The sequence below is a fragment of the Drosophila yakuba genome, chromosome 3L, assembly GCF_016746365.2.
Source record: "Drosophila yakuba strain Tai18E2 chromosome 3L, Prin_Dyak_Tai18E2_2.1, whole genome shotgun sequence".
Lineage (NCBI taxonomy): Eukaryota > Metazoa > Arthropoda > Insecta > Diptera > Drosophilidae > Drosophila > Drosophila yakuba.
Window position 1 is genome coordinate 11,825,896 of NC_052529.2, and position 27,375 is coordinate 11,853,270.

General features: G+C 41.2%; 5 protein-coding genes across 7 annotated transcripts in view; 3 read left to right on the forward strand and 2 right to left on the reverse strand.

Moving 5' to 3' along the window:
* Positions 1-91: 91 nt before the first annotated feature.
* Positions 92-3,175, reverse strand: LOC6533766. The gene is made up of 2 exons (XM_002094434.4): positions 2,896-3,175; positions 92-715 (listed from the first exon to the last, which is right to left on the reverse strand). Exons 1-2 carry the CDS (start codon positions 3,086-3,088, stop codon positions 459-461), a joined length of 450 nt encoding a protein of 149 aa, XP_002094470.2. The 5' UTR covers positions 3,089-3,175; the 3' UTR covers positions 92-458.
* A 6,028-nt stretch (positions 3,176-9,203) lies between these two features.
* On the forward strand, positions 9,204-11,655 carry LOC6533767 (mitochondrial uncoupling protein Bmcp). 2 transcript variants are annotated; one of them, XM_002094435.3, is made up of 6 exons: positions 9,204-9,271; positions 9,343-9,485; positions 9,606-9,753; positions 10,274-10,687; positions 10,751-10,811; positions 10,873-11,655. In XM_002094435.3, exons 2-6 carry the CDS (start codon positions 9,419-9,421, stop codon positions 11,092-11,094), a joined length of 912 nt encoding a protein of 303 aa, XP_002094471.1. In that variant the 5' UTR covers positions 9,204-9,271; positions 9,343-9,418; the 3' UTR covers positions 11,095-11,655. The 2 variants fall into 2 exon arrangements, with proteins under 2 accessions (XP_002094471.1, XP_039230171.1); XM_039374237.1 differs by having other exon boundaries at positions 9,236-9,485.
* Positions 11,656-12,050: 395 nt separating this feature from the next.
* LOC6533768 lies at positions 12,051-15,692 on the forward strand. The gene is made up of 10 exons (XM_002094436.4): positions 12,051-12,154; positions 12,221-12,668; positions 12,728-12,836; positions 12,998-13,121; positions 13,179-13,393; positions 13,524-14,073; positions 14,135-14,498; positions 14,554-14,960; positions 15,038-15,408; positions 15,467-15,692. Exons 1-10 carry the CDS (start codon positions 12,113-12,115, stop codon positions 15,690-15,692), a joined length of 2,856 nt encoding a protein of 951 aa, XP_002094472.2. The 5' UTR covers positions 12,051-12,112.
* Positions 15,693-15,775: 83 nt separating this feature from the next.
* Positions 15,776-17,216, forward strand: LOC6533769 (vacuole membrane protein 1). The gene has a single exon (XM_002094437.3). The coding sequence runs from the start codon at positions 15,843-15,845 to the stop codon at positions 17,124-17,126; it is 1,284 nt and encodes a 427-aa protein (XP_002094473.2). The 5' UTR covers positions 15,776-15,842; the 3' UTR covers positions 17,127-17,216.
* A 71-nt stretch (positions 17,217-17,287) lies between these two features.
* The window catches only part of LOC6533770, a 33,585-nt gene continuing 23,497 nt past the window's right edge, over positions 17,288-27,375 (reverse strand). For both annotated transcript variants that reach the window (XM_015194771.2, XM_002094438.3), the window contains exons 4-8: positions 21,441-21,585; positions 21,254-21,376; positions 20,979-21,137; positions 20,493-20,918; positions 17,288-20,427 (exon numbers count right to left, since the gene is read on the reverse strand). In XM_015194771.2, the coding sequence (XP_015050257.1) occupies positions 20,701-20,918; positions 20,979-21,137; positions 21,254-21,376; positions 21,441-21,585 (645 nt within the window). In that variant the 3' untranslated portion in view covers positions 17,288-20,427; positions 20,493-20,700. The remainder of the gene's footprint in view (positions 20,428-20,492; positions 20,919-20,978; positions 21,138-21,253; positions 21,377-21,440; positions 21,586-27,375) is intronic.

Sequence of the window (27,375 nt, forward strand, 5' to 3'; positions counted from 1 at the left end):
AGCGCGTAATCCGGTGGACAGCGCAAATAAACTTCGAATTTGGACATGACTCTGCCCATCACGTTTCCAAGTCAATACGTTAAAGTAAACATTTGCATATTTCAGATTTTTTATTACTTTGCTTAAATCTTATGGACTAAACATAGCTGGTTGATGGTGGTTAGTCATACTTGCAAATATCGCATACAGGGACTTTTGAATAAATCAAAACAAATTGAATTATGTTCACATTTTCAAACATGACGGGGTTTTTGGGAGTTTATGCAGGTAATGTGTTATTTACAAATTAAAATAAATAAATTAAGAATGAAACAAACACACGCACACAGTCGCTCGCTCTCGCTTTCACACGATCTCATTCTCTCTCTCTTTTAGGTATTACAAAACTACGAATACATTTCATGTAAAATCACGTTTCAGTTGCGGCTATATAGGGTGCATCTATACATATAGCCGATCTACAGCGAGACGATAAAGTCCTTGCCGGTCTTGAAGTCGACGCACTTGAACTGCGGACAGCACTTGGGGAACCGCCAGTTGGGGTCGCTGGGCAGCTCCTCACAGCCAGGGGCCTCCACATAGGGACAGGTCTCGATGCTGATCTCGCGGGCCTCCAGGCTGCAAGTCATCGCCGCGCAGATGCCCTTCGGCGTGTACTCCTTGTCGGGCAGCAGGGCCTTGCGGGTCAGCTTGTCGAAGCACTTGCCAGGATGTGCTGCAAAACAGAGAGGAGAGGCAAATAAGTACAGAGGAATAATACAAATGTTACCTATATAACCGATCTAAACTTCAAACTCACTAGTTGCCATTATTAAAATCCACTTATGAAATGGATACGGATATAATCAAAATGTAATATCAGTTTCCAGTTTCGCAGGGTCAAGACTCTTTAGTTAAGTTCCCTTAATCGAAAAATAATACCTTTAGCAAAGCATACATTTTTTTTCAGTTTACTGTGCTGCAAGCGGAAGTGGCCAGTCTTCTTTGTAGCTTCCCCGATGCTGTCGTAGTTAGTGCGATTTATTTATGCGCTGTCCCCCGTCTTGCGAGCTTATGAGGAAGTGGCTATAAATCGTGACTGTGTCCGATCGAAATTTAAATACGTGCAGGCATATCGCAGACTGGACTGGGTTACAAACAACAACACAATATCGAAAACAAACCAGCTCAAGGGGACATTTCCGAGTTTAAAGAGTATTTTAAGCAAAAAAAATTATTTCATATTTAATTTCTAAATTTAAAATGGTTTATAAATGAGAGCCCTTAAGTTGCTCTGAGTTAATGGAAACTTTTGCCTCTGGAGAGGAGATCTATTTTTGTAACTATCCATGACTTGCACAGACGGAGAAAACAAAAGACTTAAGGCACGAACTTGACAGTCATTCGACATGAAAATTGGCACACAAGTGGCGGCTAGGTGCTTGCTGGGATAAAAATACATCAGTCTGCGGTTGTGGTTACCATTTGGTGGCACCGGCGACTGGCATTTATTTTTAAACCTCGAGCACTAAGTCGAGCTGACAGATGGCGATGTAGCGTACGGCGTACGGCGTACTCGTGCTTTTATTTATAACGAACTGCCTGCGGCGGGGAATTGTTGAGTTGTTGGGTTCAAAAATAAATTACCGAATAGAAGGGGTAAGTTTGATTAATGACACTCGCCATTAATTTACCACTCGAAGAGTAGAAGAACACGCATTCCAGACAATTGTGCACTTAATTGCCGGCCGCGTGAACTCATCGCCTATTTTTAAGCAGTTCGCGATAATTTCTTATAGATTAGTAAGTCAGTCGCCGAGATGCCAGGTATTCCCAGCCAAAGACGTTGGACGACCTTCACGCATGAATAATTCAGCAGCAGGAAAATATCTGGCTATCTGACGATCTGTCCAGGGGGATAATCGATAAGTTTTCTAACTTAAATCCGCATAGCGATGCAAATTAGTCGAGCGCTTGAATAATAACCACATCAGCACATTTCTTATGCTAATTTTTGGCGAATGCGAAAAACCCAAAAACCGAAATTCATATCTATCTCTATCTCTATTTGTATCTGTATCTGAATCTGCTACACAACCGAAAGGGGGCCAATAACTTGACAAATTTCATCTTTTGTTGTTTTCGTTTGCGACTTTTGCGTTTTGCGTTTGCGTATTTATTGATTTCTTTTGTTTACCATTTCGATTTGTGTTTGTTGACGTCAGCGAAAGCAGACAAATATCGCAAACATATCAACTCGTAATTGAGATGCCTGACAACCTAATCATAAACAAAAACTGCCCAATATCCGACGTCAAAGCTCTATCGATGTCCAAAAATTGTTTTCGAAATTTTCCATATGATTGCTAGATTGAAATTTTAAATGTTTATGAGCTAACGCTAGACCTCGAAAAATCATCGAAACCATCGTAAATCAATCACAAAATCGACTGCCTAGCAAAGTTTCAAAGTTTCGTTTTTTATTGTTTTTCGTGGCTGGAAAAGGTCGGCAATTAATTGGAAACTTAATTGGAAACTTAATTGGAAAACTGCATGAGAATGCATCAAGTGAATAAAATTTTTAAACATCTTACATCGCATACACCTTTAATCGAAACTCTAATGGAAAGCTCACGTTTTTCTCAATGTCGCAGTAAAACTTATTGTTCGAGCAACTTTAACAGATGGGGTCGTATTTTATATACTATAGTTATTAGCTTAAATGGACATTAATTGCTGCATAAATCCGTTAATGTGTTTGCAACAATAGCACGTGAATTTATATGAAATAACAACTTAAACTAATAAAAAATATATTAAATATTTTTTTGTAAATAAGAAAAATGGCTTTGAACTTAATACTTTTCCACAAAAAAAAGATAATATAATGCTCGCTTTTTTGTAATAAATCCTTACCAGGATGGAAGATGGCGGGCTGGGAGTAAACTGCTGCATCCACAACGCTGGCGAAGATTGCGATGAGCGCGATGGCGGCACAAACTTTATCCACTTGCATTTTGCAGTTGAGTTTTTGGGTATTCAAAGTTTTAAAAGAAATTGTATATTGTTTTGTGCGATTGGGTGCGATTCCACTCTCGTATTTTTGCATACACTTGCGGTCTTTTGCGCGTTTAGCTTGAGGTGTTTAGGCTTTTTAGGAGCTGTGCACGGTCTGAAATTCAGTAACCAACTGAAGCTACTTCGCTGGGAGCACCCATATTTAAGGCACTCGGAATCGGAGAGGCGCTGAGAGCCCACGATCGGGTTATATCTCTCCAGATCTGGCTCTCGATACCAGGGCGAAGTAAGGCGAAGTAAGGCGAAGCAAGGCGAAGCACATGTTTTCTTCTTCGACGCGGGGGCTTGGGATATTCCGGAGTTGGGCGAGCGCCATAAATCTCACGGACCTCGTCCCACTCCGTGGCAATGGTTTCTCTATAGTCTTTGCTTTTGGAGAGCTATCGCCATGAGCTGGCGAAATGCTTTTACACCCCAAAAAGCCCGGCCATTGTTCTGCATTATTTTGCAGTTTTGCACAATTAATTATACGGCCCGATTCGGCCTGGTGCCTGGGTGTGCCTAGCATTGGAATGTGGGGTCGCCCACTCCTGATCTTCATAAATGGTAGTCCGCTTCGCTGGGAAAGACGAGCCCTACTTAACCGGCAATTGTCGAGGCGCATCGAATGGACTGCTAACCGAGCGAATCACTGCTAAATGCGGCTAAGAGATCTTACCAAATTTGGCCAGTCGGCGCTTTGAAGATGTGCAGAGAGCTCAGGGAAAATGCTGACAACTAATGACCTGGAATGGTGTTAAATATCGAAGAGTAGGAGTTCAAAGAACCATTGATATATCTTAGACAAGATTATCGAAAAATAAAAACAACATGAATGTTTTCAAATTTATTGTATGCAAACCTATGACATTGAAGATGGGTAAGAAAAAGCGGAATGCTGTTTTGAAGCTTGGCTATGTGTGATGTACAAAATGCATGTCTTAAAAAAATCTGTGTATATTTGCATAAAAAGTAGATATTCACCCAATTTTGTTATAATTAACAAAATGCTTATTGCATTTGGTGAAACGTATATATTTCGATAATTTACCCAAACTGTTTGCAATCAAAACGTTATAAACATTCAGGTGTCAACAGCATTTTACCTGAGTTCCCAATGTTTGATACGAATGCCCCGTGTATGTAATTTCAGCTTGCTCAAATTGCTGCACTTAAATAAAAGCCCTAATGTATTGGAAATATTTTTGCCCAGTAGGTTGATGAACCTGGCGTGGCTTGGAAGCTGAAATTGCTGCTGCCGTTCTCATTATCCCATTTGGCTGACGCCAACTTGTCGCGTCCGCCACTTTTTTGCGAACAGAAGGCGTGACTCTTAATGAAAACTAGTCGCTTCCCGACTTTTTAGTGCTTTTATTACAAGCTGGAGACCTGCGCACAGTCTATGCTAAAAGTTTACACACTAAAAGTTTACATACTTGTTACAACTGCTATCATCAAGTGTCAACACTGCGTATGAGCAATAAATTCAAACGTAAACATAATGGCACGGAAACCATCGGTTCTTTTAAACTATTTATAATAAAATGATCCAGATAACTATATTTTTATGTAATCTTTATCAACAAAAAGCTATTTACATTTTTAAACAATGCGGCAACACTGCGTATGATTAGTGCTCAGCTTAGATACAAGTGCTTACTAATATCTAATATCCCATGCATTGCAGCTATTACTGCCTATATTTTTTATAGTTCCTACAAAAAACTGGTCAACTTCTCGATCAACCCAATTGTTTCGCGCGTTGTTTTGAAGCCAGCCAACATTTTTGATTAAGACCCCGTTGTTTGTGTTTGCTGCTGGGAAGCTTGGGATCTCGGGGATCTGGGCTTGTACACTCAAACACTCGAACACTCGAATAGTCGAACACTCGTACCCGTTTAACCCGTTTCCATTTCCACCGGCAAGCCTTGATACGTATGTCGCACTTGCCGAGGATCGCCACTATCTTGGGCCAGCGTGACGTCAATTTGTGTTTTGTTTCGTGTTTCGTATTTTTGTATTTTGTTGTGTTGTGTTTTGTTTTGTTGTTTGTTTGCCGGAGCTCCTCCAGCTTGGTCGCAACCAAAGAGCGAATCATCCAGCGGCGCACGCTGGAATTTATTAATTATGGCCGAACTCGGACTGGCTGTAGTATTCCGAGGTATTTGCTGATTTCTGGACACAGAGCTCTGGGCTCAGGGCAGAGAGCGATAAGGTCGTTCCCCAACTATGAACTATGCTAAAAATTCCATTCCATTCCAGCCGATTTGCGGTTGATTTATTGTTTATTCGTTTTGATTTTATTGCCAACTTGTTGGCCTACGTGCCATCGCCAACTTCACGGGCTCCATGTCCATGTGTCCATCGATCTCCAGAGTGAAAAAAAATATACACATGTACATATAATGTTTCAAGCCATTCTGGCTGCTAGTTGGTTGGTCACTCGGGGCCAGAGACAAATCGATAAATATTTATGTGCCTTAGTTTTGTTGTTTTGACGCCGCGCATAATTAGTAATTAATATTGTCTTTTTCCACCTTCAGCCCAGCGGCGCACACGGTAGCGAGCAGGTAATTTCTGCCTTCAGCCAATAAACGATCAATTTATATAAAAATTAATTGTTGATTAATTGCCGCTCGGGCGTGATGCATTATGCATGAGTCCATCGTTAACATTCACTTCGCCGGAACATGGCACAGGTTTTGGCCCATAACTGGATGGCCTAGGGACAAGGGGTCTTACCACCGCTTTATTGGCCAAGTCACTCCACTTTCGTCCTTGCCATCGCAATGAAAAGGTGATAAATAGCTTGGCGTTGTACATTCTATTCAATAACCCTGTATTACCTCTCGTATTTAATAGAATGTACAACTTCTATTTCCTTGGTTTCTTAATTCGAAAGAAATTCATTATCTTTATTATATTAAAATATTACTAAGAATATGTATTCTATAGACACCGAACAAAAGTGTTTCACATGCTTACTTTCAGTTCTCATAACAAGACGAATATATATTTCATATTCCCGATTGTTCTACATAATGTTACGGAGTTTCAGATTAAAGCCTTCTTTTCATAGTTAGACTGGAAACGAATTTATGATGCGAGTATTGGGCTGGCGGCTGGCATATGCCATAAAATCTGTCAGATTCCCAAAATTTACTGTGGCGACTTGGAGACGCGACAGACGTGGTCGCATCTGGAATTCCTGCATAATCGGCGTAGATTCGACATAGGAAAATAGACCGGTCCATCCGGCTATATCTCTATAACCACGACGACAGTAGCGACGGCAATGTGTAATAAAATCTTCACGCCGATCGGCTGAGTAAAAAAAAAAGCATACCCCTCTATATAGTAAAGATCGCAACATACCCAAAAATCGATTAGCACATGGAGCGGACGTGGAGCTCAAATAACTTGATGGATTGTTGGCAATTTCTTTGGCGCCAGACTCGGATTCAAATTAGCTTCTGCTCGTATGCGGATTTTGATGCTGATGCTTGGGGTTTTTACTCTCGAACGGTAAACAAAGCCATCGTGTTAAATATGCAAATTTGAGTCGAATTAATTTATCGAGTCTGGGATTAAAGAAATTTCTTTCCCTTTTACGCCGCTCGCCCACCGTTTTGGGGAATACCTGATAGAGCCATTAGCTGATTGATCTGGGATTTGGCAAATGGAATGCCAAATTGGGGCTGTCGAACTAGAAACGCCTCAAAAATTGGGCATCAATCTGAATGAAAGTGCTAGACTGGATTGAAATGGCTCCATATTCTAAAGAGCTACAGGTTTTACATAACATGTAGTATTTAAATAATAATGAATTTAAAAAAACCCATTAAAATTCATTAGATATGTTCCGGACTATTCAAAGCTTTGGCATTTTTTCTCATTTAATATAACCAGAACGGTATCTAATTTAATTTGGCATCTAGACTGGAAGCGACTTAGTCATTAACTTTGCATTGGGATTGAATTTAAATCGAATTTTATCGTCCTAAGACCATTTTTTAGAGCAGGCATGTCTCATGATTAAGATTTTGTTAATTTCTTTGTTTGCATTGTACTGCTACAAAATAAGCTTCAAAGAAGTCATAAGGAAGTCTTTCCGTCTAATTTAGTTATGCCATGACTAAGTTAATTAGATCCACCGCGGTTGAGCAAGAATTTCGACATTCTTAGTAATTAACATTGAGTTGGATCTTCTTTTACAAAAAACTGTTCATTAATATTTTCGAATTGACAAATTCTCTTGGTAGTGCCGATCACATCCCGAAATATGCGATTATACGAAAATCAAATCAAATAAGGAATGGATAATTTTGGGGAATTTCCGCATGCCAATCATGTGACTAACAAGGCACATCGATCGGTCCAAAGGCCGTCAACTTTTATGCCCAAATAGGTGAGCATATCGTGAAATATTGAATATCTGAGGCAATTTCGCGACTGGCACGCGCTCCTCTGTTCGTTGAAATTTTAAGTAATTATTCTGTAATATTTGGGGGAATTCAACGGAAAAAAGGAAATTATAATACCATATATACATAAGCAACACTTGTGGTTATATGCTGCTTTGAGTTCCTTGATAAGTTATGTGTTTCTATGCCCGATTGTATTTGTTTGTTTTGTTTTAAAATCTATCTGTCAGGCTTTAGCCAAATTAGTAATCCAAATATTATGAGATACTGTTGTGCTTCAAAGTGGATTCCCTTTAAATATTTTCCCAAATTGACCATTAAGAATTGATTGATCGGCATTAAAGAAACGACGTTAATCTATTTTATTATCAAGCCATTAAGCACACTCTCAAAAGTTGCCAAGCAAGTTTGGAGTATTTTGTAATTTCTAATGTTCCGATACGCATTTTTGTTTCAATTAATCCGATCAGGCACTCTAGAGTGCCTGAATAAAACTGCTAATTTTATTTGCCCACATTCGAAACGCTCAATTTACGCGACGACTCCCCCGCATTTTGAATTTAACGCTTCGCTGGCGAAAATCACTTAGCGGAGAAACCGGCAGAAAAGTTGAGAAAAAATATAGTAAGCTGAAAACGATTAAATTACATTTATGCCAGCGACTAACAATGGGATTGGGATGAAGAGATTAAATTCACCAAATTCTTTGTTGGCTTTGTTCGGCTCCAATTTCGGGTTTAACCCACTGGATCTTCCGATCTGGTCGGCGACTTTCACGATCCGGGTTCGCGGCGGCAAGTGACGTGAATTAAACATAGAAAATTCGTAGTAAACACTGCCAGCGGATTTTCGTTTCGTTTGCCAAAAACAACTCATAATTATGCGTATTCGCCAGCGAAACAAACCAAACAAATGCCGAGAGATGGGCAAAGGGGTAAACCAAAAAACAAATGCGAAATGCCATCTAAGGTCGTCGTCGGAGAACCTGAACCACTGGATCTCCAGATGGACCACGAGGCCAGGGCTATGGTGGGTATGGTCGCTAGGAATTCCCAGATCGCCGTTGCTAATACAACTTGTTACCGGTGGCGAATGAAATATTCATTTTAAACTCGTCGCACGACGGAGTTTCTTGGTCCACTTTTCATTTGGCTTGTGAGTCGTGAACGATTTGTTTTGATGCTATCGCACCGTTACGATTTATATTTGTCGTTGGCTAATCTTTGATCGGTATTTTATTATTATTAATTTTCAATTAAAATATGCTGACTGGGCAATAAACTACAGAAGCGTATTATATATTAATCTTTGGTTGATTGAATTAAATAAATCAGCATATTATTAGTGGTTTTTATTGTCATTAAATATATATAATTATACCATTTTTTATTTATTTAATAGTTATACAAAATGTTAATTACACAAAGGAATACAAGTCTCAAATATAATTAGATGCTACAAATGTACTTTGAAATTTTTATATTCGAATATGTAAAACAGTTTATTTCTAGCCAAGTTTACGACCAAGGATTGAATCCTCGCTCTACGATTTCCAAAGCTAAAAACATAAAAAAATTATACATATAAAAATCATTTTCTAAGTTATTTTTCCCTAGGTAAAAACTTGTAAAATTTATCTGAAATGTTTTCCGTTCTGTTCAAATTTGGCGGGAAATCCATTTCCCGCTGTATAGTGTGACCAAAAGAAATTGTGATATTTCTCGATATTCCGGGAGAGAAAAGTTGCGACCACACTGAATTAAAGCCTCGCAGTTGTTTTTATTGTTTTTGTTTCTGTCTCTAAAGTTAAGGTAACTAAAAGTATTTAAGCGATGGAATCACAATAAAACCGCTTGCTTATCTAATTCGTTGCGCAACCAAGCGGCGAGAGTGAGGCGGTTCCGTGGGGCAAGCGCAATTCGTTTCGATTCCGGACATCAACAGGTGCGGCGCCGGAAATGGGTGAAGTGAAGGATTGGCGGCCTTTCGTTTACGGCGGAGTCGCCTCTATTACGGCGGAATTTGGTAAACAACAAGTAGCTGGGTATATAGCAGGCCACGCCCCCCTACTTGGGCGTCGGCTATATGCACTTGGAGCTGCTATCGCCACGATCGAATCTTTGTAAACAAATCTATGCATTGCAGGCACCTTTCCTATCGACACAACGAAGACGCGCCTCCAAATCCAAGGTCAGAAAATCGACCAAACGTTCTCCCAGCTGCGATATCGCGGCATGACCGATGCCTTTGTGAAAATCACCCGCGAGGAGGGTCTGCGGGCCCTGTATTCCGGGTAAGAATCGGTGGGGGTTCTACGGCGGTTGGCATGTTCTCAAAACATGGTACCATCATGCCATTCTTATCGCGCCAAACGTGACAGTCACGTGTTCGTCCGCTGGGGAGCATAATGAGTGTACGGACAGTGGAACTTCTGTATGGTGAACTAATGGGCTATTTCATATATTACTATATTAATAATAGATCTGCTATAATAGTCTCAGTATAATTTTGAAATTTCTCTTATAACTAAATGGCTTAACTATAACTAAATTGCATACGTAAGGGTTCAAGTTATTGAAACTGGACTGTAGGAGACATATATTGATAATGATTACTCACGGCCGGCCAAAAATAAATTGTTTGTTGGGGCGGCATGTTTAATCAGTCGGTAAACTTTGCCCGGCAGCCAAACCATTAGGCTACGTATTTGATATTGATCCCAAGTCACAGTTCAATTCAATAGATTATATAGACCTGAATCGATTTTTACTACTGGTTTTATTTCTGTTTGATAACTTTACAATTTTTTTTAGTATTTGGCCAGCAGTTCTAAGGCAGGCGACCTATGGCACCATCAAGTTTGGAACCTACTACACCCTGAAGAAGCTGGCCAACGAACGCGGTTTGCTGACGAACGACGACGGCAGCGAGCGGGTGTGGAGCAATATTCTGTGCGCGGCGGCTGCAGGAGCGATCTCTTCGGCTATTGCTAATCCCACGGACGTGCTGAAGGTGCGGATGCAGGTGCATGGGAAGGGACAGCACAAGGGCCTACTGGGCTGTTTCGGGGAGATCTACAAATACGAGGGCGTTCGCGGACTCTGGCGCGGAGTGGGTCCGACGGCTCAGCGCGCCGTGGTTATCGCCTCTGTTGAGCTGCCCGTCTACGACTTTTGCAAGCTGCAGTTAATGAATGCCTTTGGAGATCACGTGGCCAATCATTTCATGTAAGTGACGTAAAGCACTTGCGAGCATAGTGCGCTTAACTAGCTCATTTTTCTAAATTGCAGCTCGAGCTTTATTGCCAGTTTAGGCAGTGCCATTGCCTCAACGCCTATTGATGTAATTCGGGTATGAAAGCACCTTAGTCTTATCACCCGTTAAGTTTGTCCTAACCTATTCCTTCTTACAGACGCGCCTGATGAACCAGCGTCACGTTAGCATTACTATAAATGGAGTGGTCACGGCAGCAGCCACACCAAAGCTGTACAGCGGCAGTCTTGACTGCGCTGTACAGACTATCAGGAACGAAGGACTCCCCGCCCTGTACAAAGGTTTCATTCCCACCTGGGTGAGGATGGGTCCGTGGAATATTATATTTTTTATAACCTACGAACAACTTAAGAAGTACTAGTGCGAGAGATAGTAACGTCCAAGGAATTCAAGTACAAGACGTATTTTAGCATTCAAACCAAAAAGATCAGATCTGCTGCCACACTTGGCTTAACTTTAAGATCACAGTTGAAACGTAGGGGTCACTGAAGTGCCTGTCTCACAGTCTATTTGATAACCCCTAGAACCTCCAGTGTCATTTTGCCTTGGGCAAGAGCTAAACAGATTGGTCGCATTTAAAATGTTGGCGTATTCAAGTATTTGCATTTTTCTTTACCAAAACATATAGGTTGTTGCTCTGGCGTTAAAGCTGCAAATTTGATTTGATTTGAAGAACACTGTATTTACTTTAATTTAGGCTTCTACTTTAGTTACATACTTAGTGAACATGAAATATTTATAATGTAAATTTTGTATTATTAGTGCATTTTGCTTGTTCGAAACATAGACATTTTCGATCATTTTACATCATGTGCATCTTCGCTGTAAATATATGCATTTAGTAGCATATGCCCTGTGCTACTAAATACAGAATGTACATTTATGAATATTTACTCAATAAACTGTTTGTTGGAAATCTCAACTTCGGATTTTATTTAATTGGCGCACAACTGGCATCTCGAAATAATGTAATGCTTTTCTAAATTGGTATGCCAAACAGAAAAATGGATTCAAATCCATAATATAATAAGTTCATCTTTGGAGTTGCAAAATTAGCAAGAACGAGATACATAGATATGTATACTATTATTTTATGATCATATGAACGGAACATAAGAACATAAAATATAAGTAGTAATACTATACTTTTTATATTGTTACTTACTGCTTGATAAAAAAAATATTCAAGGTGTTCGAAATTTTTAATAAAAAATTTAATTCATGGTGTTCAAATATTTTCAATGTTTTTGGGCGCCAAAAACTAATCGATATTCGTTGATCAAGCTCATCGGTTCATTTGAATACCATGTTCAACACTGGCACTTACCAATACAACAACTTTTTAAAAGTTGGCGTCACTTTAAGTAAATGAAATTAAAATGGAATTTGTGAGTGCCATTTCGACAGTTGGTAACACGAAAGTAAGTATGCAGTAAGTATTATGTTATACTGTTGAATGCTATTCCGATGACTAACGTGGAATTCAGACGGTGGCCAACGAATTCGCCATTGCCTTTCTGCAGGCCGTGACCTCTGACCCGGATAACTGGATTGCGAAGGTGTCACACCAGTTTGTGGGCCAGTGCTTCCGTGTCCTGGGCCTTAACTTCAACGTGAGCGTGCAGGCCTTCAGCCAGACGCAAGATCATCCGTATCGCGATGCCAATCCCAACTATATCTTTGATCCGGTGCCACTGGTGATGACCGAACTGGACAAGTTCCTGAATCGCCTGCCTCTTTTGCTGGCCGAAGTCGGCGAACTGGTGGCCAAAGATTCCCAGGGCACCAAGTTTGATGAGCTCACCCAGCCGCTGCCATGTTACCTGAATCTGATTTTGAAGTGGATCAAGGTGGTGCAAGCGATGTGCAGGAACATGCAGCTCAGCAACAGCACCTCCGGGGATAGATTCCTCTGCGAACCGCTGGCCAGAATGTGTACGTTACGTAGTCATATATATAGAGGTAATGTCTCACCAATTAAATACCTTTTTCAGCTTTCAGCATTCTTCGCGGACTGGCCGAACTACTGCCCAAATATGAAAATATTTCGGGCCTCAAGGGCATTTGCTTGGCACTCGCCGTGGACGTTCGCTATGGCATATTGTACGTATGATACGATTTAATGCATTTTAATATAGAATATGCAAGTAATACTTTTTAACTATATGAATAATATTGACTCCTTAAAAGTATCACAATTTATCTGTATTTACTAAAGATTAATACGTTTCTGTTTTGATGTTTTTTGATTGATGGCCGAGTAGCTACCAGGAAACCTGCGATGTGGTCGTCCCGCCTATGCTGGACATATTCCGGAAGCACTACAAAACTTTCTGCGGTACCGAGAAATCCGCATTGGATTTCGTATACTGCATCCTGACGGTTGTGGTAAGACCTAGTCAATTATAATTATCAGTAAATTTATACACTATTTCATTCTAACAGATGTCCGAGGACAACTGCTATATTAAGGCATACGAGTTTCTAGAGGCCATGATTAGGCAGTTTGCCGAGAGCTCTGAACACAGTCATTATTTGCGTTGTTTTACCAATGAACTGATTACTGTGAAATATATTGTGCTGCAGCTTCAAACTCTCAAGGACTGCAATTCCAGACCTTTGCTCTTGGCCACACTAAAGTATTTGATGACTCTTCAAAGGTATACGAATATATACTATATAAGTAAAATGGTAAAGTTGAGTTAGAGATAAATACATAAGTAAAAAACCATGTTATCATAAAATAGATTAATTATTGATCTGTAAACATTACTTGCATCTTCATTATAGAAATATAGCCAGCACAGAGTGCTTTACAAAACGATTCCACGAGGAGCTCCTTCATGTTGTCCTGCGAATGTCAGTTTCGTCGGTAACTGTTGCTTCTATGGCAGCCAAGGTCTACATTACGCTTTCTCAGCGCCAGCACCAGGAACGGGAAATAGCACAGCACATTCTGGAGACCTACGTAAAGATCCCCGAAAACCCCAGAAAGAATACTACCTATGAACAGTTTCGCAACGAACTGACGCGGTATCTAAAGGCTCTTATTCAGCATTTTCCCGCACTGCAGGAGTTCGACTTTTACGCCCTTGTGCTCACAGCTCGGAACGTTCGTGTTGAATTGAGCCTTATTGCAGCGCAATCCGCAAGCATAATCTTTGAAATGCATATGGCAGAGTATTCCTCATTGCCAGTGGCTCGTGACCAGATCAATGAATTTCTGCGCTGTTGGCCTCGTATTCTGAAGGCCGCTTCAAACCAAAATGGCACTCGACCGCTGATCTACGGAATTTATGGTTTGATCGATTTTGACGCAGTAGCTGAGTGTGATGCTGATGTAAGCTTTAACAGAGTTCTGAAAGTTATAAATTTGTTACTCATTCATTACTATCTTGCAGTTGCTTTTAAACTTGGAGAGCAGCTGTCTGGATAATTTCCTAAACGATGACACCATTGACGAGACTGAGTTTCATAGGCTCTACGTGAATGTATCGCGCTCTGTGGATGCAACAGGGAACATCCAGATACATACTACCACGTCGAGGGCTTTGCGTGATGAGCAAGCATCATTGCAGCTCCAGCTGAACAACACCGATCCCGAGAGCCCAGAAATGCAGGAGCTCTTGAAGGAGTATGCCAAAAGCTACATGCGCGTCCATGCCGTCCTAATGGTTAACAAGTTACATGTTCGCTATGTGGCGGACATTTACGAAACACTCGCCAAATTTGTGCTAGAAATGCCCACACTAAATGAAAATATAAGTAAGGTATGACGGGTTTTAGGAATGAACAATTGAGTAAGGGTTTTGCATTACAGCTCTTTATGGGGCCGAAAGTTTGGCTACCATGCTGGTTCTCTTGCACGGAGATCTCAAGGACTCGAATGACGAGATGATCGAAAGAATATCTGCTTTGGTAAAACAGCTGCAAGACTTTTGCGTTTCCGAACTAAGTAAGGAAAACATTGACTTAAAGCGAGCCAAGTTTTTTGTTTGCTCTATGCTCATATTGCACATCAATCAGTTACCATATTCAGTCCTTGACTCTGCTGCATATGACGAGATCCTGGAAGTAATAAGCTCACCACCACGTGAATCACAGCCTGAATTGCTTTCCAATACATATGTTGCCGATATGCACCATATGTTCCGCCTGCTCATGAAGTCGGAGAAATTCGACATTCCCACTAATCGAATTTGGAAGCTACTAGTGCAATACAAAATGGTAAGCTTTCCTTTTTAATGTTGTAAGGTTTTTTAAGGACTAATTTATCTTTTATAATATCGTTCATCTAATCCTAGTCTTCAATAAAATATCTGGACTCCGAGATTAAAGAGCTTATAAATGTTTTAATGGAGTATCGGATTGAAAGCTATCTCCATTGTATGTCGGTAATACAGTTTCATATTTACAAAGATTCCAACGTGAACAAGAAGGGTTCCATGGCTCTATCTGCCCATCTTCAACTGATTGATAAGAATTCCAGTACTCTTGACTCCTGGCTGCTGCGTTTTTTTATCTTTAAAGATTCTCTTAATCTCTTGATCAAAAACATGCGCTTTAGGAGATTGGAGGTTACCAGTTCAAGTCAATGCAATCGCCTTCTGCCATTGAAGTATATCTTAAATATGGTTGTCAATTTGCGCCTGGATGACTCGCACTTTTTAACAATGTGAGTTTTAAATATTCAATTTGAATACTTTTATTTACCAGTTATTTATTTAATGCAGTGCTAAATTACTGCACGTTTTGAAGGACGAGACAATTGGATCGCAAGAGAATTTGGAAATCGAGAACTTTATTACTCAGATCAGTACATATAAGTATCAGGCCGAGGATGAGCACTTAGAGGCTACAAAGAATGAGTATTTTGAGGGCAGGCTAAAACCTTTGCCACCTGGTCCATTGAATTTTTGGCAACATAAAACTCTTTATACAGCAGATCAAACTAATTAAGAATCTAGACAAAAGCTCAGCATACTTTAGATATGGTATATTGAATGAAAAGGCTGAATACCCATTTATTTTCGACACAATATTAACTGAATAAAAAATATTATTTTCATTTTATAAAAGAAACACAAAATCACAGTCGACTTTGCTGCTATGGGTGAATACCCTCATCAAAATCTTCTGAGCCCTAGATTCAAAACACGATATAGCACAGTGCCTAGTGTGGAAATAGAACCAGCAATCATGGAAGCAAACACTTCATTGTCCAGGGAAATAGATGCCTTCGATGAAATGGTTCAGGAGCGCCTGGATTGGAAGTCCCTGGTTCTCTGGCGTCGTCCTGTGCAGACTTTGAAGTATGGAAGCCTGGAGGCCGGTCAACTGTTGCTATCCTTCATCGGAAGGCTGTGGAATCTGTGGCTGATGGGCGTTCTGCTCCTGTTGGGCATGTTTTGTTTACTGCCAGGACCCCATGCCGGTTTTGTGATTTTCTGCCAGCAGAGGTTTGGATTTGCGGTCTACTGGCTGGGGCTTGGCGTGCTGTCCTCTGTGGGCTTTGGCACCGGTCTGCACACCTTTCTGCTCTACCTGGGACCCCACATAGCAGCAGTCACTCTGGCCGCCTACGAGTGTCAGACGCTGGATTTTCCCACTCCGCCATATCCGGACATAAAGGTCTGCCCACAGGAGCCGTACAAGCGCAATTACCCAGATATGTGGCAAATTCTAGCAAAGGTGCGGCCGGAGGCGCTGCTCTGGGGCATTGGCACTGCTCTTGGGGAGTTGCCGCCATATTTTGTGGCACGTAGAGCACGGCTCTCCGGCCAGGAGTTGGATGGAGCGGAGGCAGAGATGTTATTGGGTGAAAAGCGAAAGCTAGACATTTTTGACAGTGCCAAGCTGTTCATGGAGCGGGTAATGCGGAGAGTGGGGTTCCTGGGAATACTATTCTGTGCCAGCATTCCCAATCCCCTGTTCGACCTGGCCGGCATAACTTGCGGACACTTTCTGGTGCCCTTTTGGAAGTTCTTTGTGGCCACCCTGATTGGCAAGGCATTGGTCAAAGCCACCATACAGCAGTTGTTCGTTATCGCGTCTCTAACCGAGAAACTAGTCGATAAGTTTGTGGTCGGTCTGGGAAAGGTACCCTATCTGGGACCCCCGATGCAGCAGATGATCAAGGACCTGCTGCGGTCCACGAAGCAGCAGATGCATGGAACAGGCACCTCCGATTCCCTGGCCTATCTGAGCTATCTGGTTCGGGCATTCGAGCTCTGTGCCTTCATCATGGTCACCTGTTTCGTAGTATCTTCGCTGAACTGCCTCGCGCAAATTCATTGCAAGCGCCTGCAGGAGAAGAAGCGCAAGATGCGAAACCTGGAGATGATCCTCTATGCCGACACGGAGGCATCCTCATCGGAGGAGTTCACCGTCTAGCAGGCAGATAATATATTTTGTAGCCTTTGATGTTTTCAGTTCTTTAGTATTGCTCTATAGTTATTTAATATACCATTACTACTTACTTTACTACTAGTCATCAGTTAATGAAATGCTTGAATTTAACGTTTTATATTCTTTATTTTAATATAATTAGTTTCTTTTGGATTTGGGTTCTGTTTTCTGCATGGTTCATGTCTGATGTGTCCTGTGGATGATCTGTGTGTGTGTGTGTGAGTGTGTTTGATGCCATCGTAATTATTATCATTGTACAATTACATTTATATTCAACAGCAATTTAACACAAAGCTAAGCATTACTTTACGCGATCCCCTAGGCTCATTCATTCATTCGATTTGGTTTAGTTTGATCTCCCAGTTATTTCCGTCGCTGTTCGGTATGCATTCATTTGTTTTGTATTTAACCAACAAAATATTCGGAAAATTGTGAACTTTCTGTGTTTTGAAATGCGTGCAGTAACTGAATCAGGAAAATAATGCTACGCACACTCCCTAGTGGAGTTGCGATTGGGCATTGGTTCTATGGCAAAATATTGACTAACATTTGCACTACGATTTGCTGTCCGTGGCTCAATCTATACTTAAATAGCTTTTAAGCCCATAGTTATCCTTCCCTCCACACGAAAAGTACTTAATTTACATCTGCGTGTACATGACTTTCCACCGAACTTAAAGATTTCGTTAGTTATCTGAATCACACACATTTGTATGATCGTGTGGGCGAAGCAGGAGACTTTAAAATGACATTTTCAGAATATTCGGTGTACCATACATTCACATATAATAATAATAATTAGAGTTAGACTAATTGCGGCAAAGTCTTTTCGAGATTTAGAGACAGTAGAAGGTAAAAAATGATTCTTAACACATTGTAACACTTACACTGGGAAACGAAAAGCTCTCCCCACCCATTTCCCCATTTCCCATCCATACAAACTGGCCTATTATCTTTTACAAATCATCGGAATTCTGCTGTTTCTACAAACTACACGGCCCATTGCTCCTGATTCGATCGATTCCCGTGTATTCGCCGATTGAATTGTATTTAGGTAAATATTTGTATATTTTAACTACACTCATATACGACATGATCTATAACCGATTTTCACCAGTGGGGAGTAGGCATGCGATTACGAGTACAATTACGATTAGATATTACAATACAATCTTGCCTAAACGTTTTTATTGACGCATAATTTTCAGTATTCAATATTCCTGTATTGCATAAATTAGCTTTTGTGGTTATTCAGTTATTAATTAGTATCATTTATTATCATCGTTTTTAAGTAATTAAGATTAATTTGTTGCCATGCATGAATGCGATTTTAGCCCATACACATAACATATATATCTATTCAATGGGTTTCCTTCGGCTTTTTCCTTTTCTGGTTCTGGTGCCTCTTGGTTCTCATTCACTTCTAAAATTTGACGCCTAATACAATTTGCTTATAATTTTGGTTAAAAATTCAATTTATCATAATACCATTTTCCTATAATTTATGATATAGTATAAGACGCTTGTAGTTTTGTCAAATTAAAGAAGGGCCAAAGAAGGTTGAAATTAATGCCTAGAAGATTACGAGTAGTTCATTTAGTTGTCGGGTGTTCCATTTCGTTACTGCTAAGTACAAAACTAATTTAATTTGACTTAATCGCATTGATCAGGTTGAACGTATACCTAACGCCATCCTCTCCGATTTATATAAAATTATTTACTTAATTTGATATTCTTTTTTCTGGCTTAGCAAAAGATCATATATGGTTGTAAGTATTTCGGTTATTATCTGGGAAATGAACATTTTTTGGGAGCCACAAAACTGTTAAACTGTTTAATTAACCGGACCTATGGAAGTATTTTGAAAGACGAACTTTAGCAGCGGAAAATTCTTACTTATTGCTTCTTAGTTTTAGTATTATTATTAAGACTTGCATCTGTATTTGTAGTATGTACGATATATTAAAAAAATATTAACGGCGGGAAGTACTACAATCGTTTTGAAGCATTTTAGTTTGGTTTTTTTTTTTTCTCAAGTTACATATCATGTTTCCTCACACACATCGTCGTCAATATATAATATGATCGTTATCATTCGATTTTGTAGCAAAATGTTTCAACTCTGTTTATGTATTTTTTACGTTCGTTTAATTTTGTGTAGAATTCCATTTGGTTGATTGTAGAAAATTGTATTTCGGACACTTCTGTAGGTTAAAATGCATGCCACGACACCGTCTCAATTTGGTTGTATCAAAAGCAAAAGATTTCACTGTATTGTCCTTAATGTCTCAGAATATTTCCGTTTAGCATTGGTTTCCGTTTTCTTCGGTTTTCGGTTTTCGATTTTCGGTTCTTTAATGAGGAATGAGTCTCTCTGTGAAATGTTTGCTTCTATCGGAGATTCCCCAGATGATCCGATGCTGATCATCGGGCAAGTGCAGACTTCCAAGTGGACAATGGTGACAATGGTAGGTGAAATTGTATAGATGACAGTCGCGTTTGAAGTTTCGATTTTGTTTGTTTTATTTTTGGTAAGTATATTGTCGACTACTTATGTACATCCCTTGTTTTTGTTGATCTTCTTGTGTCCATTTTGTGATTAGAATTCAGCTTAAGTTTTGTAAAAACGCCCTGGCCAGCAGCTCAGCCAGTTATGTATCTCAAATTTGTAAGATTCGGAAGTTGTATATATTATATTAATGACAGTTATCGGTTATTCTTGTTGAGCTTTAATACTTCTTTCGGTTTCTGTTCACAATTCAATTAAATGCTTACGATTGTTTCGCTCAAAATTTAGTTTAACGTTAGTGTTAGTTTACCTCTCTGAATCTGCGACTACATCTGATTCGTTATACAATTACTTTGGGGATCTTTATCCTTTATCCGTGCATATTGAACGCAACCCGCTATGCAAACTAAGTGTTTTTAATCGAAGAGCAATAATTCAAATCTAATTGCCATCTAAACATATGTAATTCTCTAAATAAATGCCAACATATGTATGTTACTTGCACAAAATTATGATGATCGGTAATCTTCTGTATTACATTTCGTTTTCGAGGATATGGGATTGTGGGATCTTGTGGTAGCCAGCTTCTAGTGTTAATCAGCTAAATCAAAATAATATATTTATAATCTATTTACAGGTGCATTGGTTATCCGACAGAACTGGCAGGTTCTGCCCAATGCGTTCGAGATTCTGCTTGGGTACGAGCAGAGATCTCTATATAATACACCCTGCGCGGTGATGTCCACACTAATTGTTGTTAATTATAGTCTTACAGTCCTGCAAAGATAATAAGTTTTATCCATAAAATACCAAGATAGGATATACATTTAAGTTGCACTCACTTCATTTAATGCTCTGCAAATATCCATAAATTTACTTAATAAAGTACAGATTATTGTGCTCAAGTCAATCGATCGTTCCACAGTGTTGCCTGGTCCTAGACGAACCACTCGTCCTTCTGCGCAGCGCCGACGGCGTTGGCATTGGGATGTCCGGTTCCGGCGATGTTCGTCTGGCTGAGCCCGGCGGAATTGTGGGAGAGATCTTGACCTAATTGACGGAATTTGCCAAGCACCAAATGGGACGGACTTTGGTGGCCATCTTCAAGTAGTTGTGTGGAGTGCGGTGGTACCCGGATGGTCCCGCAGGGTGATGCCAGTTTCCCGACGTCGGCAGCTGGGTGTGCTCCCTCGTCAGTGTCCCGCCGACACTGATGCCGTGGTAGTGCAGATGTTTCGACGACCCGTTCGTGTCGGCCGTGTGGTGCACTGCAAGAAACATAGTTAGTTTCTGGTATCGTTGGGAATGAAGCAATATTCAGGATCTACCTTGGAGCGCGGTGTTCTGGTTGGCGGCATTCTCGTCCTGGCGGCGGCACACACAAATGGCCACTGCCACGATGAGCGCACTCAGGACGAGCAGGACACCCACGACGATGAGGACGAACCAGGTCATGTCCAGGCCGAAAACCGTGCTGCTCGTCTCACCTGGGAATTGCAAGGAAACAAACAGGAGTTAATATATAGCTTGGAAGGCATAATAACTATTTATAATATAATTGGGGTCTTTAAAAACTATAACTTTAGGATAGCAGTGTACTTACTCTGGCACAGATTGTGCACGGATTCGTCGGAGTTGTCGCCGCAGTGATTGATGCCATCGCAGAGGAGATCGGGATGGATGCAGAACTCGCGGGTGGCGCAGGTGAAGTCCTTGCAGGTGTGCTCTGTAAGGAAATGGAAATGGGCTTGTAATGGTAACTCATCCTCCTCCTGCTCTGCTGCACTTACTGGGATCCTTCACCGACGTAATCACCAGCTTGAAGCCGTTCGCATCCGTTCCCCAGCCATCGGTCACGTACTTCAGTGTCACAAAGTTCGTGCGCGTCAGGAGCGCGTTGACGGTGTTCTTTGTGTTCCGACAGGAGATGTCAATCTGCAAGCCAAAGTATCCACAAATTAGTATTTGCTGTCTAATCATCAATTACAGTAACTGGCATTTGCTAAATGTAAAATGTGAGCCATGAGTTACGATCCTATGGAATCAATTTATAGCTTTTCATTTGACATAATTGCTTTACTACCTTAACTTGGGAAGATAACAATTTGCATTTGTTAAATATAAGAGGGAAACTTAAGCACAATTTCTCCCAGTGAACAAGCATTCGGAAGCCATTGGTAAATTGGCATCCAGGCAGTAGGCACAGGAGCAGGATTCAGAGCAGCAAACCCGCTTAAACTGCGGGCCACGTATTGATGTGCTCTGATTCTGTGGTTAATTTCCCATCAGCATATGTACCTGCACAGAGCACTGCAATCGGAACAATAAGGAGGTTGGAAAAGTGGGTGGAAAAGTGGGCGGAAAGGTGGGAAGGCGGAAGGTGCACTCGAGTGGCATCACATTCCGCTCCCACGACACCTGGCCTTTTGGGCCCGCATGCAAGTGTGCAACAGTCTGCGTGGCATAATGGAAATTAAGACCAATTTACACCTAGGAATTTGCATGCTGCACACTGACGAATTCTTTCACAGAATACTTTTCTTTAGGACTTTATGACATATTTTCGAAATATATATTGATTTTATCCCGAGTGTGTCAGTAATATTTTACGCTGTGTAAAAGCAACCATAACTTGAGTATCTAGATTATGACAGCTGAAGGATGTTATCATTCATGGGGCAAAAAATTCCAGCGAAATATTCACAAACTTTTCGCACACTCAGGGCATTGCATTGCCTCATTGATGAGCCACAAAAGGCATTTAATTTGATTCCGCAATTAAATTGCAGAGCTTGGCAAACTTTTTCCACTGTCGTCTGCTGGTTGGTCACGTTATCGGCATACTCATTCCCAGCCTCAACGGCACCCTGCCACTGCCACTGCCACTGCCACAGTCGCTGCCGCAAAGTGCAAAATGATGATGATGTCTCCGCCTCCTTTGAGGTCCTCTTCCTCTCCCGCTTCCCCCGCTTCGCTTGGCACGTGTATGCGTCACGTCGCCTGGTTCATCACCAGGACCTCCGCCCATCCCAAACACTCCTTCCACTCCACCCACTCCGCACAGCCCACCTTCCCCCGCCCGCAGCTGTGTAAATTTGTAATGTTGTTGGCTTTGGCTCATGAAAGTTCCTCTGGGGGTTCATCATCGTCCTGCCAGCAGCTCCTGCCACGATAGCCTCCCCCGACATTTGTAGGCTTTGCTGTGGCTGCCTTTCTTGACACAGCAACCCGGTCTTGGTCCTTGCTCCTCGTCCTGTGCCCCAACATGTGTGCTGTTGCTGGTGCTGCATCTTCGACGTGCCGCGCTTTGTGGCATATTTTAATTTTGTTGCAGCCCGAAAATGCAAACTTTTGCTTGGCTTTTTGTGAGTGTGTATGTGTGTGCTGGAAAATTTTAATTTTGGATTTTTGCGGCCACCGCCCAACATGACGCAGTGACAACTTCTTTTGTCAAAAACTATTTACATATTCGTAAAATTGTATTCGTTTCCCGCTTTTTTGGCCTTTGCTGTGGCCAGCATGGAGTGAATTTACATACTTTTGCCATTTTGCCACTGCCACCAAAGTGGCGACAAGTGGTGTAAAGTGGTCCCAACTCAAGTCAAATTCATAAATCCTGGCCGACACACCTCCTCGCCAGCTTCAATACTGAATCCCCCGGATGGCGGACAACTTACAAAGCTGCTTAGGTGGCAAATACCGCAAGTCGTCTGATTCGCAACTTCTGAATCTTCAAATATGCACAGAGGGACTGCAAAACAAGTCACTCGACAAATATATGTATTCGCTAAGGTGCTTATCGCAGCCATTTAGATGCCAACTGCACAGGTAATGGATCCTTGCAGGCTTATTAAAAGTATCATGTTGAAGGAAATGTGCTTGAAATGCACTTAAACGTAAATAAGCGAAGAAGTCCTAAGTTTATATTTTTAAATTAATAGGTAGCTCATCTCAATGTTTGTTGGCTAAACTTAGTCATGATATAATATTGCCTTGCCTTAAATAAATTATAATAAATGTATTACATGGCTGTGCATAATTCGATAAATATATTTATTGCAGCCGTATTTGGCCACAAATTAATATCCTTGATGGGCGATAAGAGTGTCCTAATTTGACAGGCGGCACTGCATCCTTCCAAATGGCCGAACGAGGCGATTCCGGTGATTCAGTGCCTCATCCATTCTCGTTGTTTTGGCCATGAAGGCGTACGTGCGTGCTGACCTTGTTTGATTTAAGGTTGTGGCCCCGTCCATTCCCAGTCGCTATCCCCATCCCCATCTCCAGCTCCATCTCCATCCTCGTTTCTGGCCCATTGAGTGATGGCGCCTGTTGAGCTCTCTGGTTGTCCTTGTTGTGGTCCTTTTTCGACGGCGTCGCTGATTTGGCAGAACGATTTTACGATACTTTCGCTTTTATGACCTTCCATTCGCTTGCTAACTTATTTACGATGGGTTCCCTTTAAGAGCAGAACCTGCTCGAAATCACTGCCCTCCTCCATGGATAATAACTGTCACATGAACACGGCATCTCGAGCACTGAGCCCTCATAATTAAGGTTAATTTTGTTGCCATCGATATTGATGTGGCTTCTTGGAGTGCTGCTCAATAATGTTCGAAGATGGCTCTTATTTTCGGGATGCAAAAACCAGCGGAATTACTTTCTTTACGACCGCGTTTTTAGTTGCAATTTCAACTTGCTTCTTAGCTTTAGCTTTTGTTACAGGTTATAGCCTGAGGTTTATTTCAGAAGTTGTACCATATTTTTAATGAGCTTCTTTGGATTTAGATGTTGACCAAGTTACGCTCATTGCGAAGTATTAATCAGAAAGTTATTCAGCAATGCCAATGATCTATAGTTTTGTAAACGTAGATAGATTGCGTATACGTAATATTCTAACATTACGTATACGCATTGTGGTTTACATTAAAATTAAGTTCTTGAATGTTTTGGTTAGCGTTTTCATTTCTAGGAACTATAATTTTTTCAGACTTAAATACTTTTATTTCATTTGCTATGGGATCCTTTAAAGTATTTAAGATATGCCTTTGTGCAGTGGAAAATCCCTTAAACAGCATAGTTTTAACGCCCTAATCTGACCAGCCGAAATGTTGGTTGCACTCAATCTTTTGCCTGGAAGATGACAGCGCTTGGCAGTGGCCCAGTGTCACTGGCTCCAAAGTCCGGACAAGTAGCCCCAGATCCACGAGAGCCACCAGCAGATGGGAAATTGGGTCGCGCGCCACACAGGCGACAGAAAGCGGCTGAAACATTTTTGTTTTCAGCTTTGGCACATGCACTTTCAAGGTTTTCCCCCGAGAAAAAATCCAGATAGAAAGAGAGCGAGAGTGAAAGCGCGGGGTATGTGGTGCTGCCTTGGCTGGCATTTTTCTAATTTTCTAGTTGAACATTTTTTATGCATATTTTTTAGTGCCACTGTCGCAGCTTCCTTTGGCAAATAAAGGATTTGGCTTATGCGCGCTCTATTTGTGGCCACTTTCCTTGGCTCACATTGCACACAAACCACCAGCACTGCATTTTCCCTTGCCAGCCACCCACCCCTCGCACCACCCCCCCGCGGACCGCATTAAATAATGCAGTGAGTGGGCGGCAGGGCGGGTGGGTGGGTGTGGGCGAATGAAAAATGGAAATTGTTGCTGATAAAATCACAGAGCTATCAGCAGAAGAAGCAGCGGCGCCACCAGAAGCTGTTGCCGCATTGCAGCCGCAGTGGCAACCAAACCAAGCCACCCAACCCACCCACTTTTCCTACATCCTTGCTGGCTGTCATCATTGCAAATGTTGCAGCGACAAAATTATGCCTGCATGTGTGTCCGGGTATGTGGAGCATCCCATGTTGGCTGAGCGGAAGCCCCACAGGGATTGAACCTAAAATGTCAGAGGCATCAACGTGATCTGGATAATGCGGTGGCTGCGGCTGCCACGCCCCCAGATCTCCTCCTGCTCCCTCCCACAAACTACAGTGCATTCGTATAGCCAGCAAGCAACCCATTCCACCCAAGTCGCCTTCGAGTGTCGCAAACTAAGCAATGATTGGCCTTAACTATCGACATGTGATGCCAGCGCATATTTGCATATATGTACGTAAGGATGTGCGGCGACATTGGAATCCTTAAACGTTGCTTAACCGGGATGTGCAGCTCCAGGGATGTGGCATGTAATCGATAGGGGAATGCATCAATGGGTTCTGCACTCCCTGGCCAATTCCACGCAACTTTAACAAGACATTACCAAAACTGAGATGTAAGTTGGCACGAACTCCGCAAGGAATTGAGATCTATTCAAACAATGAATACGAATGGATTTTGTTTATGCCAGCATGAATATGATTGAGGCTTTAAACTTTTTATATTTTTTTTATTAAACGAACAAACATGTTATGCTAAAATGCAAACTATTAAAATGAGTTTTTTCAGCACATTTGCGATACAACTTTTTTAGCGCAGTGCATGTATATTAGGCTATTCATGTTTTTACATACCCACCTACGCCAGCAAATGATTCCGTAATGAAAGTGGGTATACCAACATACAAATATGTGAATATGCACGCTGATGGCCTGGATGGTATCTTTTCCCATCTGGGACAAATTAAATATACATTACCCGCCCCATGTAAACACATCGGTGTTTCCGATGGTTAAACAAACGAATCAAAAATCTATAAATAAATATTTATATTTCTGTGGGCTGATGCTTTTTTTATTGACAGAAAGTGAGATGGATAGAATGGGGGAAAATCTGATTTGCACACTATGCTGCAGGAGAATCAATGACTTTTATTTGATTGCGAAAATGGAGAAGCAACATAACTTAATTCACTTAGCATATATCCGCATTTGCATACATATCGTTCTGCCATGAGTGATTCCAATTTGAATTGCCTGTTTCACAGTTCAGTTCCTAATAATTCAATCTACTGTACCACTACGCCCACATCCACAGTTCTCCCCCCGTATCTATCCTATCCTTGCCTCCCACCCCACATATGCACATAATTACAGCTCCATCCTCGGGAATCCACCTCCCAGGAATTCGATACACATGTACATAGATGGCACAAGTGGCAAACTCCAACTGCGTTCCTGCCGCAATTTAATTGTTCACACGGCGTTGGGTGACTCACTCATGTGATTAGCCATTTCCAGGCGAATCCATAAGCTGCTGGTGCATCGATACACAGAGCGAAAAGTTCACACACATTTATACAAGAACTTTATGAACATTCTGTGGGAAAACTTTACAGACTCTCTAATATTTTCGTCATATTTTTTAATGGAATTCAAGGTATACCTAGAAAATATGACAAAAATTTTCTTCGTCTCTTTCACTTTGGGTTATAGGTTAATAAAAATAGATGGAAAAAGAATATAGTTGGTCCAAGAAATCCTTAAAGCTTGTTTCTTAATAAAACGTGAAATATTTGATATTCATATTAATATTCACAATATTGTAAACGATATTGATTGAAATATAATGAAAGCTGCTTTGTAAACTCGTTGAATAAATAAATGCGTTGTCAGAAACTTCCTAATATCTTTGATTATTCAAATTTTCCTTGAATGTACCCGTCTCGAACGTCATGGGTGTAAAATGCCGCAGAACAGATTCACTTTGCCTTTTCGATTTGCATATGCAAATGCGCAATTTCGCTAATAAAAATGTGGATCACGTATCGCGCCCACAGGCGTGTTTTACACTCCAC

Bases quoted from the DNA above. Each gene is read 5' to 3' on its own strand.
- LOC6533766 (XM_002094434.4), bottom strand. From the start codon at position 3,088: ATGCAAAAATACGAGAGTGGAATCGCACCCAATCGCACAAAACAATAT. The intron at 716-2,895 runs GTAAGGATTTAT...TCTGTTTTGCAG, and splicing joins GCCCGCCATCTTCCATCCTG to CACATCCTGGCAAGTGCTTC.
- LOC6533767 (XM_002094435.3), top strand. From the start codon at position 9,419: ATGGGTGAAGTGAAGGATTGGCGGCCTTTCGTTTACGGCGGAGTCGCC. The intron at 9,486-9,605 runs GTAAACAACAAG...TATGCATTGCAG, and splicing joins CTCTATTACGGCGGAATTTG to GCACCTTTCCTATCGACACA. The intron at 10,812-10,872 runs GTATGAAAGCAC...TCCTTCTTACAG, and splicing joins CGCCTATTGATGTAATTCGG to ACGCGCCTGATGAACCAGCG.
- LOC6533768 (XM_002094436.4), top strand. From the start codon at position 12,113: ATGGAATTTGTGAGTGCCATTTCGACAGTTGGTAACACGAAA. The intron at 13,394-13,523 runs GTATACGAATAT...TCTTCATTATAG, and splicing joins TATTTGATGACTCTTCAAAG to AAATATAGCCAGCACAGAGT. The intron at 14,499-14,553 runs GTAAGGTATGAC...TTTGCATTACAG, and splicing joins CACACTAAATGAAAATATAA to CTCTTTATGGGGCCGAAAGT.
- LOC6533769 (XM_002094437.3), top strand. From the start codon at position 15,843: ATGGGTGAATACCCTCATCAAAATCTTCTGAGCCCTAGATTCAAAACA.